Source organism: Lepidochelys kempii, chromosome 1, assembly GCF_965140265.1.
Source record: "Lepidochelys kempii isolate rLepKem1 chromosome 1, rLepKem1.hap2, whole genome shotgun sequence".
Classification (NCBI taxonomy): Eukaryota; Metazoa; Chordata; order Testudines; family Cheloniidae; genus Lepidochelys; species Lepidochelys kempii.
In genome coordinates, this window is record NC_133256.1 from 4896890 (window position 1) to 4909191 (window position 12302).

Sequence of the window (12302 nt, forward strand, 5' to 3'; positions counted from 1 at the left end):
TGTCCAAGTGCCTCTCAATCTCTGACATATTTATCAGAACAACACCCCATGCAGTATGGCAGTGTTATTAACAGCACTGGGCTGTGTATCCCTATCTATAGATGATGAATCAAAAATCCTAGTTATTACTTTGAGGGTTGACAGGTTCTTGACCCAAGATCAGGCCCAATATTATTAAAATTATTAAATAGCTGGGGACTGTGACATGCACAGGTGCGACACTCGCATGACAGGAACTCTTTTATATTTACAAATAAATATTTATTAATACATTTGGCAAAGTCACACACACTGTAACTCAGTAAGTTGGACAGAGAAAATACAGAAAGTACATCTGAACATCCATACTCACACCATCCCTTGCAGAACAACCTGAAATGTTAGCCATCAACTTCTGTTCCCTCCCAAGGGCTACATCACTCTCTCCTACTGCCCTGGTATGCCACTTTTCTAATATGTTATTCTGACATTACCATGTCTAATACGTATTCAATAGGGGTTTCTCCCCTCTTCCTTATTTGTATTTCCTCCCTTTACCAATGTTAAGGGGTCCTTCTTTTAAAGGTTAGTGTATTTATAATTTCACCCCATTATCATACATTTCATTTTGATGCCATGGCACTCGTCCAATTGGATGTTCCATCCCAAAACCTTGCAGAAGCTGGTGTTGGTTCATGTACTGATGTCGTCATGGACAAAATTCCCCCCTACACTCCACTTCCAGTTCCCCACAATTTATGAGTTACTGAGATTTATATATGCCAAAGTTCGTAGGTCTCAAGCCTCATGCTAACTGCTGAAGGCAATATCTCACATGCTACAAACCTGTAAATTCCTTGCATTACTGCTGATTATAATGAAGCAGAATATAATGCAAAGCAGTGAATATAATAGTGGTAAGCTGTCCCCCTGGGCTACAGCAAATCCCCAAACCAGAAGGCACGTATTATGATCACCTGGTCTGACCAATTCTAGAGCACAAGCCAGAGACCTGCCCCACAACAGTCCTAAAGCAGAGCTGTGATTTAACAATTGTCAGTGCTGGAGAATCTACCACGGCCCTTGGTAAATTGTTGCAATTACACTCACTGTTAAAAAATTACACCTTAGTTCCAGTCTGAATGTGTCTAGCTTCAGCTTCCAGCCATTGGATCCTGTTATAACTTTTGCTGCTAGATTGAAGGCCCGTTGTTAAACATGTGTTCCTCATGCAGGTACTTACAGACTGTGACCAAGTCACCCCTTCACCTTCTCTTCATTAAGGTTCTTGAGTGAGCTGTAGCTCACAAAAGCTTATGCTCAAATAAATTTGCTAGTCTCTAAGGTGCCACAAGTCCTCCTTTTCTTTTTCTCTTTAAGGCAGCTTTTCTAATCCTTTAATCATTCTTGTGGTTCACTCCAATTTATCAACATACTTCTTCAACTGTAGACAGCAGAAGTAGATGAGGGGGAGGGATAGCTCAGTGGTTTGAGCATTGGCTGCTAAACCCAGGGTTGTGAGTTCAATCCTTGAGGGGGCCATTTTGGGATCTGGGGCAAAAATTGAGGATTGGTCCTGCTTTGAGCAGGGGGTTGGACTAGATGACCTCCTGAGTTCCCTTCCAACCCTGATATTCTATGATTCTATGACATAGGATCCCAGCAGTGCAAAATACAGAATAACCTCTCTACTCCTACTCAAGATTCCCCTGGTTGTACATCCTGGATTGCACTAGTTTTTTTTAGATGAAACATCGCACTGGGAGCTCATATTCAACTGATTATGACCCCCAAATCTTTTTCAGAGTCACTGCTTTCCAGGATTGGGTCCCCCATCCAGTAAGGATGGCCTGCATCCCTTGTTCCTAGATGTAAACATTTACAATGAGCCATATTAAAACACATGTTGCTGTGACACATAGGGACAAAGTGAGTTGCCCAAGGTCACAGAAGAATTCCTTGAGTGAGCTTGGATTGAAGACAGTTCTTCTGAATCCCAGGCTAGGCTTTTAACCACTGAACCATCCTTCCTCTTTGGGATTGGTGGCTGGGGAGAGAGCAGCTGGCAGCTCAACATGCTGAGATTACCATAAACTCAGAGAATTAAACTTCTGTGACATCACCAAACAGGAACCCCAAAACAATTCCTTTTCCAGACAATAACACTGAGTCATGCTTTTCTGCTGACTCTATCGAGGGACAAATCCATCAGCCGGGGCACAGAGTGGGGTTACAGTGGACAAGCAACTCCACATGAGCTCCCAGTGTGATGCAAAATGAGCTATTTTGACCCTTAGGGATATAGGCCTGGAAGGGACCTCCTGGCATTTGGTCCAGTGCATAAACCTGTCAAACTCCTTTTCAAACCAGCTAGATTGTTTGCCCCCCACTGTTCCTCTTGGGCAGCTGTTCCAGAGCCTCCCTCCTCTGATGGTCAGAAACCTCCTTCTCCTTCCAAGCCTCCGTTTGCTCCTGGTCAGTTTGTCCCCATTTGTTCTTGTGCAAGTACTATCCTCTAGGTTCAGGAGCTCATCTCCCTCCCCGGTGTTTACCACCACTCTGATCCCCACTCAGCCTGCATTGTGGTAGGCTAAACCAGCCAAGTTGTTCAAGTCTTCTTGTAAGACAGGATCTCCACTGTGCTGACCATCCTAGGAGCCCTTCTCTGAACTTCTGAATTCTTCTTTCTGGAATATGACTGACCAGAATTTTACACAGTGTGCCAGAGGAGGTGTGACGTTATTGACACAAACTTTTGACTGTATAGATCATTGTTGCAACCAAGGTCCTATTGTGGCACCAAAACTTGGACAAAGGAGGTCAAATAAGGTGTATATAAAAAGGTTGTAATTTGCTGGTTATGATTATGCTGTCTGTATGTGTGTATCATTTTGTATTTGAAGTTATGAATATTAGCTAGGTACTTGTATCTCAATATGTTTGATTCTAAAAAGCATCAGTGAAGCATTTGGTTAGTTTCTTGATTTTGTCTCCCTTTACCAGTGCTGGAGCTGGGTGATGAAGTGACCCTTCACTTGATGAACACCCTGATTATCTTTGCACAAAGGAGTTTGCTTTTCAAGCTGTACACAATTGGATTAATCAGGGGTGGGACTAGCAAGGAAAAGTATCCCAGGAAAACCTGAAGTAAGGGAGAAGAGCCCTTCCCGAATCTGTGTATCACAGACAGGCCAATCTCTGGTATGTAGAAGAGCAGGACGGCGCAGAGGTGGGAGATACAGGTGTTCAAGGCCCTGAGGCACTCTTTGGAGGATGCGACACTCAGCACTGTTTTGAGGATCATTATGTAAGAGAGCAAGATGAGCAGCGAGTCCAACCCCATTATTAGGAGTTTAGCTAACAAGCCATAGATGCTGTTGACACTGATATCTGAACAAGCCATCTTCATGACGTCCTGGAACAGGCAGTAGGAATGGGAGAGGACATTGGTGCGACAGTATTGGAATCGTTTCAGGAACAAGGGGAGTGGGAATACTATGACCATCCCTCTTAGCACAAACACCAGTCCCATCTTGGGTATTCTTGGCAGGGTTATGATGGAAGCATATCTCAGTGGATTACAAATCGCAATGAAGCGGTCAAAGGCCATCAACAAGAGCACGGCGGACTCAAAGCATTGAAGCGAGTGGATGAAGAACAGCTGGGCAAAACAGGCATTGAGGCTGATCTCCCTAGAGTTAAACAGGTATATGCCCAGTATCGTTGGTATGGTGGCTATGGATATGCCAAGCTCTGTGACGGCCAACATGGAAAGGAAAATGTACATGGGCTCATGGAGGCTTGGTTCAGTTTTTATAGTGAACAGAATGACTAAATTTCCTACTATTGAAATAACATACATGAAGCAGAAGGGGATAGAGATCCAGAGATGCATGTCTTCCTGCTCAGGTAGCCCAGTCAGAAGGAACACTGCAAATTGAAATTTGGTGTCATTGACAGCTGACATAATGTACTGTGAAGGTCCGGAGAGTTTTCAGCTTTCCTTCCTAAAAGAAAAAAGAACAGGAGACTAGATGATATTTAATGATAAATCTTTCTGGTCTCAATGCAAGGCTATAGGTGCCCAGTAGCTCAAGGTAGATCAGCAAAAATATACTCTTGGATTTCACCAATGATAGGAAGATAGATATTGCCAGATTGGATCAGATCAAGCCCTGCAATGGGCAGCTATGAGATAACCTACTTCAAGGGAAAGTTTCCTGGAGACACAGAGTAGTTAGACATATTCTGTGGTGTAAATCAGGAAGGTGTATAGCCCTACTAAGACTTCTTTTAAAAAATCCTTCCTATTGTAATTGAATTTTTTGTTTACCCATAGAAACATTCAATCCCTCTTTGAATCAGGCTAAGATCTTGGCCCCATCAATATCTTGTAGCTGTTAAGTTCCACAGCCTTTTTGAAAACTGTGTAATTTTAAAATGATGACCTTCACAGACACACCCTGTCTGGCCCTCCACTTCTGAGTGTGGCCCATTGTAGCTTGACATGTGGTAAACACACGGCAAACACATGCTGAAAGTGATCAGACCCTGCACTGAAGCTGTTTCATTGCACCAGTAATAATAGTATTTATTTTCCCCACTCCTGAGAGTCCAAATTATACCACTGCCTCTTTCCAGAACATGGCATTAATATTTAGGGCCAGAATCTTAATTCAGTAATATTGACTCCAGATTCAAGTGTGTCTCTCCAGATTTACATATGTGAATTCAATCCAAACCAGGCTGTGTTAACTTTCCCTTACCAAATCTTCCCGGAGATACACTCTGACCCCCAAGAATCCCTCCAAGAGAAGCTGAAGTTCTTTGCCTCTCCGTTCTTGACTCAATCCAGAGAGGTCAATCATCCTACGGACTTCTCTTCATCCTCACATGAACCTCATCCTCTCCCCATGCAACAGTCTGTAGATATTTGGTAAGTTACAAGCCAACACAGACAGTTACTTCAGCCGGGTGAGAGTGGGGTTAGTGTCACAAATGGGTGAAGAGTACAAACACTGGTGTTGCACTAATGTGCCGTTGAGTGTACAGATTCCTTCAGCAGTGCTCCTGTAACAGGTGATTAGTGTGAATTACTTATGACCACTATTACACTCCCCTTTCCCGCACCTCAATTCTACTCTTTTCTGAATCACTGACCGGTGGTTCTTTTCTCTAGTAACTTTTAGGAAAGACTTGTACAGGTATTGCAGAGGGATTGTGTTCATGACCCTGAATGTAAGAGTTAGAAACAACTTCTGGTCAGTTACCAGGAGACAGTATCATACAACTGTTCACTGAACAAAGAGTTAACAGCACAAACCCATTGCACACAGTATGTGGAGTACTTTTGACATACTTTCTAAAGCCCAAACTGTTAAGCAGTAAAGTTACCTCTGCTCCCTCCTGCAAAGATTCCAGTGACGCTGCTGCTGGCTTTCGACATACATTCATGTCATGAAAGTTTTCTTTGTAATAATGTATTACAATGAAAAGTTTTGGCATAATATTCATACATCTGTACTTTAGTACGCACATGTGAACCACAGGCGCCGAACCCACCAGGACCTGCTTAGCAAGCACAGTCAACCCGCAGTGTGTTGTAGCCCAGGACCCAGTCTGAGGGTGGGAGAATCATGGGATTCCACCCTATGGGAGGGAAGACTATGAGGCCTGACATCTGGCAGAGATGCAGGTAGCCCTGTAATCCTGAGCAGTGTCTACAGGGCATAAGTGCTGGAGACCTCAGCCAGTCAGGAAATACAAATATTCCCTACCGGACTACTTACCACAAAGCAACGCAGCTCGGAATTCCTACGTTTCCAATCAAGCGAGAGAATAAACCCTTTGAAAATGCATTTGCTGATTAAATTTCCAGGAGAAAATAAACTGGAGACAATTTGGGAACTAGTCACTGATATTATGTGGGGTTTCTTCTTGCTCAGCCCATGGCAATGTCAGGTCCAGAGCGCATAGCACCTCTAGAAATGAATCACCCCAGCAGCTCAGCTGAGTCCTCTGCCACAGCACAGAACATCTGCAAATGGAAACAGCTTCCAGCTTTTTTCCCTTCATATCACATTTTAAAGATAGTGAAACCTGCCAACGTACCCAATTCCTGCTCAGCATGGAGTGGCTGACATCAGAAGTCTTCACCCTTAAGGACAAGGAGTCATTGCATAGGTTACACAGGCAGCAGCTAGTAACTGTTCAGATAGGGAGGCAAGTGTCTTTATGAAGCGTGCTGGCACATTTCCTTGGGGGCCACTTGGCCATCAGGGAACTTCAGCTGCTTGGCTTCGTGTGCACCAGGTTTAGCCCCGTCACAGCCAATGGCAAACTGCTGGAGGCCAAATCACAGGGGATGCGTAATCATGCTACCGAAGAGGACTTGGCTTGTCATCACTCTTTGTATAATTCCAGTTAGTCACAGGGCTACTTCGAAGGCGTTCAAGTGGTAACGATGACGCTATCACAGCTGTGATTTTGCTGAAATAAAATAAAATATAAAAATAATAATAATTAATAATATAGGACCATATTTCTCCTTGGCAGCCCCCTGTCTTGCATTACAAACCCAGGGTGCAGGCCAGGGAAGGGAAATTCCACAAGTCTCTGTAATGATGCTCCCTTTGGTGGGACACTACTGGGAGTATCAATTCAGGATAAATTGCTTAGAGCAGGGCAGTTACAGCCCAATACTGGAGTCCCTTTCCTAAATAAGGCACACCAAACCAGCCAAAGAGAGAGGACTTTAGTTTTACCCCACTGGGTAACGAGAAGTTATACAAGCAATTCCCTTAGACACTCCTGTTCCCTTGTATCACCACCAGCACCACTCCTTTTGGGGATGAATGGTTATGAAAACCAATACCCCAGTAAAAGAAAAAAGGTTCCCCCGATCCCAAAGAACCAAGCCCCAGACGCAGGTCAATATACAAGTCAGATCTTACCCACAAATCACACGGTTGCCAATTCTTTAGAATCTAAAAATCTAAAGGTTTATGCATAAAAAGAAAGGAATATAGATTAGAGCAAAAACTGGTGAAAGGAATCAACGACATACAGTAATGGCAAAGTTCTTGGTTCAGGCTTGTAGCAGTGGTGGAATAAACTGCAGGTTCAAATCAAGTCTCTGGAGTACATCCACAGCTGGGATGGGTCATTCAGTGCTTTGTTCAGAGCTTCAGTTTGTAGCAAAGTTCCTCCAGAGGTAAGAAGCAGGACTGAAGTCAAAATGGAGATGATTCAGCTGCCTTTTATAGTCCTTTGACATGTGGCCTGTGCTTCCTTTGTTTCAAACACAAGCTACCCATCACATGGCACGGAAAAATCTTAAGAGTTCTGTCAATAGGCATGTCCCTGCATGTCTTACTGAGTTACAAGGTGTATCTGCCTTCTCTCAATGGGTCAATTGTACAGCCGATGGTCCTTAATGGGCCATCAAGCAGGCTAGGCAGAGCTGACACCAACTTCTCTGGGGTGTCACACAGAAGCATTTTCATTTGAGTCAAACATTTTCGGTAGGTGTAAAAATCTCTCTGTTTTCCAGCCCAGCTGTATCTCAAATTATGAGCCTCTGTCACTCATGCTACACGTCCACATCCCTAGGTGGAAGCACTAACCCCAATCTGCCTCCCACACAGAGCAGCCCCTGGATGTCTGCTATGGTATCTATGCTAGCTCTGTAACAGAGGGATCCCCTGGAAAAGGCTTGTCTGCAGCACCCCACCCATTAGTGGAAAAATGTAAGAACATAAGTCCATATTGGGTCTCAACAATGCTCCATCTAGCCCAGTGTCCTGTCTTCAAACAGGGGACAGTGCAGATGCTTCAGAAGGAAAAAACAAAATGGGGCAATTATTGAGTCATTCATCACCTTTCCTCTGCTCCCACCTTCTGGCAGTCAGAGGTTTAGAGTCACCCAAAGCATGGGGTGTGTCCCTGAGCATCTTGTCTAATAGATATTGATGGTCCTATCCTCCATGAACTTATCTACTTCTTTTTTTTTTTGGATAGTTATACTTTTGGCCTTCACAACATCTTCTGGCAAACAGTTCCAAAGGGTGACTGTGCATTCTGAGAAAAAGTACTTTCTTTTGTTTGTTTTAAACCTGCTGCCTAGTAACATCATTGGTTGACACTTAGTTCGTGTGAAGGGGTAAACAACACTCCCTTATTCACTATCTCCACACCACTCATGCTTCTATGGACTTCTGCCATACCCCCCTGTAGCCATTTCTTTTCCAAGATGAACAGCCCCAGTCTTTTTAATCTCTCTTCATATGAAAGCTCTTCCATACCCCTAAACATTTTTGTTGCCATTCTCTGTACTTTTTCCAATTCATAGAATCATAGAAGATTAGGGTTAGAAGAGACCTCAGGAGGTCATCTAGACCAACCTCATGCTCAAAGCAGGACAAACACCAATTAAATCATCCCAGCCAAGGCTTTGTCAAGCTGAGTCTTAAAAACCTCTAGGATGGAGATTCCACCACCTCCCAAGGTAACCCATTCCAGTGCTTCACCATAGTCCTCATGAAATAGTGTTTCCTAATATCCAACCTAGACCTCCCGCACTGTAACTTGAGACCATTGCTCCTTGTTCTGTCATCTGCCACCACTGAGAACAGCCGAGCTCCTTCCTCTTTGGAACCCCCCCTTCAGGTAGTTGAAGGCTGCTATCAAATCCCCCCTCACTCTTCTCTTCTGCAGACTAAATGAGCACATTTCCCTCAGCCTCTCCTCGTAAGTCATATGCCCCAGCCCACCTAACAAATTTTGTTGCCCTCCGTTGGACTTTCTACAATATATATTTTTGAGATGGTGCAACCGGAACTGCATACAGTATTCCAGATTTGGGCATACTATGGATTGATATAGTGGCATTGTGATCTTTTCTATTTTATTATCAACTGCTTTCCTAACGATTTCCAACATTATGTCTGCATTTTTGAATGCACTTGCACATTAAGTGGATGTTTTCAGAGAACTATGCACAATGACTCCAAGATCTCTTTCTTGAGTGGTAACAGCTAATTTAGACCCCATCATTTTATATGTATAGTTGGGATTATGTTTGCCAATATGCATTACTTTGCACCTATCAACACTGAAGTCCATCTGCCATTTTGTTGCCCAGTCACCCAGTTTGGAGAGCTCCTTTTGTAGCGCTTCGTACTCTGCCTGGGACTTAAATACCATGAGTAGTTTTGTATCGTCTGCAAATTTTGCCACCTCACTGTTTACCCCTATTTCCAGATCATTTATCAATATGTTGAACATCACAGGTCCCAGTACAGACCCCTGCAGACACCACAATATACCTCTCTCCCTTCTGAAAACTGACCATTTATTCCTAACCCTTGTTTCACATTTTTAACCAGTTACTGATCCAGAAGAGGACCTTCCTTCTTGTCCCATGACAGGTTACTTTCCCTAAGAGCCTTTGGTGAGGGACCTTGTCAAAGACTTGCTGAAAGTCCAAGTACACTATGTTGGGATGGTGCCAAATTGGTGTGATTTACTGAATGAATGATGTGAGCATAACGTGATATGGCTTAAACATGTCTGGGAGGCTGCAGAGGATCTTGGGAGCAAGGTCACTTTAAGCAGAAGCAAGTGTGATAAAGGACCGTCACAGTCTGTGTGTATGATCGAGATTGAACCTATTGGTCGGTAAATATGGGCCCATGGAAAAGTAAATATCACATGTATAAAGTTCCAGCATGGAGCACAAACTGACCTGGTCATAATCACACAGAAACATCACACAGAGAGCCAGAGTGAATGACTGATGAGTGAGTAAACTTGGTATGATCTTTGGTTGGTACCCCCCCATTCCCTTCTAAAATGCTAATTAGGTAAAAATTAGTAACCACATGCCCACTGGACATGCCTGCACCCCCAGCATGCTTGGCCCCTGTCCCCAGCAGCCAAGCCCAGACAGGGAGTGAGCCCTGCCCAACTGCCAGGGAGAGCAGCCAAACCAGCAGGGGAAATGCACAGGGAAAGGACTGAGCCCCCCTTTCCCCCATCCCATAGGTAACATGAGGTGGGGAGAGTAGGGATGGTTGGATAGGTGGCAAGGGGACCCCAAAAGGGTGGTCAGGGGGTGGGGAGCAGGGGTGTTTGAATAGGATGCAGGTGTCCCTGGGGCAATCAGGGGTGGGGAGCGGGGGGGGGTTGGATAGGGGTAGAGGTTCTGGGGGGCTGGATATGGGGCAGGGGCCAGGCCACGCCTCACTGTTTGAGAAGGCAAAGCCTACCCCATCCTTCCCTACCTGGCCCTCCATACAATTTCTGTACCCGATGTGGCCGTAGGGCCAAAAAGTTTGATCACCCCTGGTTTAGAAGAACAGACAAGGAGAAGAGAAGCCTTCTGTAAATTGGTAACCACCTTCTCTGTTTGCAAGGCAGGGACTGTGTGTGGCCAGCACAGTAACTGCTTACATATGTTTGTGAAAAAGAGGTCCACTTAGGAGAATGTATAGCTCTTAATGTATAGCTTTGTCTAACATAGGAGCATTGTGCTTGATATAACTCTTTACTACTTATTTAATTCCTTCTTGATGTTACCAAGCCCTATTCAACAAGTATGAGTCACACACACACCCCCCAAAAAAATATGAGATTGGTTTAAAGATAATGACTTCTAGATATATACATATATGAGTTTCTTTTTCATTTGACTTTAGTTTTTGAGCCCTTGGGGGGCACCTAATTCAGGTTTTCTAGCTTTTCTGCAACACATTTTTAAAAGAAACTTTGTAAAGAAAACTGAGTGCTGAGATTCCCATGCAGTCCCTTAATTCCAGAAATTGGGGCTTTAGGAAAAAAACAGGAACTAGTACAAGACTCCCAATAAAATCCCAAGGGGGATTCTGTTGGCCGCATCTCAAGTGGTGCAGCCACAAATTAAGGCACTGAGGGTTAGTTAGTGAACATTTCATTCATCAGTGAGAGAGACACTTTCCCCTCTGCACTGGGGTACAGAGCCCCCAGGCATCAGACATGAACATGCCAGGTAAGCAAGGCCATGCACATTCTTATTAAAAATGAGTGTAACCCATGCCCAGTTCCAAATATCTGCTGCTTGCTCTCTGTTGGACATTAACAACCCCCCACCCAGATCTAGCTACCCCCAAACTTGGTGATGTTGGAAATTTGGATGCAGGTATGAGGTATCCCCAATGCTGGAGCAGCTATCACTGTTCATGGAGCAGGTGGGGGTCAGAACCTGACCGGGGAGCAGCCCAGCAGGGCTCTGTTTGGACAGACAATGCTCTCCAGATCCTTTGCTCTCTGAAACCATGTCCTGATTCCCCCACCTAACTGCTGAGCTGCAGGAGAGGCTCAGAACTCCCTCTTCAAAGGGTGCTGTGCTGATTTTTTCTTTTGTATGGTGGGAATTGAGCAGCAACTACCATTTCATCTGAAGTAAATGAAGCCAAATGGCCAAATGGCTACATCAAGAATAACAGAATTTATTGAAGCAATGCCTCCTTCCTATTTATAAATTGGGCAGTAGGTAGTGATATGAGCCATAATAAAACACCTGTGGCTGACACACAGAGGGACTAAGTGAGTTGCCCCAGGAGAAGTCTGTGGAACACCATGGACCTGAAGCCAGTTCTTCTGAGTCCCAGGCCAGCACTGTAACCCCTGAACCATCTTTTCTTTCTGGGGTGACTGGCTGGGGAGGAGGCAATTGGCAGCTCGGCATGCTGCGATTACCAGAAACTCAGGGAATTAAACTCCTGTGAAATCACTAAACAGGAGCCCAAGAGCAATTCCTTTTCCAGATGATAACGCTAAGTCATGCTTTCTCCTGCATCTATTGAGGGGAAAATCCATCGGCCAGGGCCCAGAGCAGGGTCATAGTGGACAAGCAACTCCACATGAGCTCCCAGTGTGATGCAAAATGAGCTAATGTGACCCAAAGGGACATAGGCCTGGAAGAGACCTCCTGGATCAGTGAGTCCAGTCCTCTGCTATGACAGGTGTCCCCATCATATCACCCAGTGCATAAACCTGTATAAATAGGGTCTAAATGAGTTTTCTCCTCACAGCTATCTGGGAGGGGGAGATACTTCAGGAGCAAACTGTATTTACACAAACACACCTATTCTGCCTAGGTATCCAGCAGATAGAGTGGTGTTGGTCAAAGTGATCAACTTTGGCTGGTGTTGGGTTACTAATCACTATAGTACTGAATTCAGGGTAGTGAAATGCTGTTATCAGTGTTGCTGTCTTTACTGTATGAATAAAGGGGAGCAAAACTGTGCTTAACCTGTCCCAAATGATGGGGTCACCCTCAGCTG

The 12302-nt window shown here is 44.5% G+C and overlaps 1 protein-coding gene across 1 annotated transcript; it reads right to left on the reverse strand.

Moving 5' to 3' along the window:
• Nucleotides 1-3010: 3010 nt before the first annotated feature.
• LOC140895475 (olfactory receptor 51G2-like) lies at nt 3011-3946 on the reverse strand. Its single transcript, XM_073305259.1, has one exon. It carries the CDS (start codon nt 3944-3946, stop codon nt 3011-3013), a length of 936 nt encoding a protein of 311 aa, XP_073161360.1.
• Between the last annotated feature and the right edge of the window lie 8356 nt (nt 3947-12302).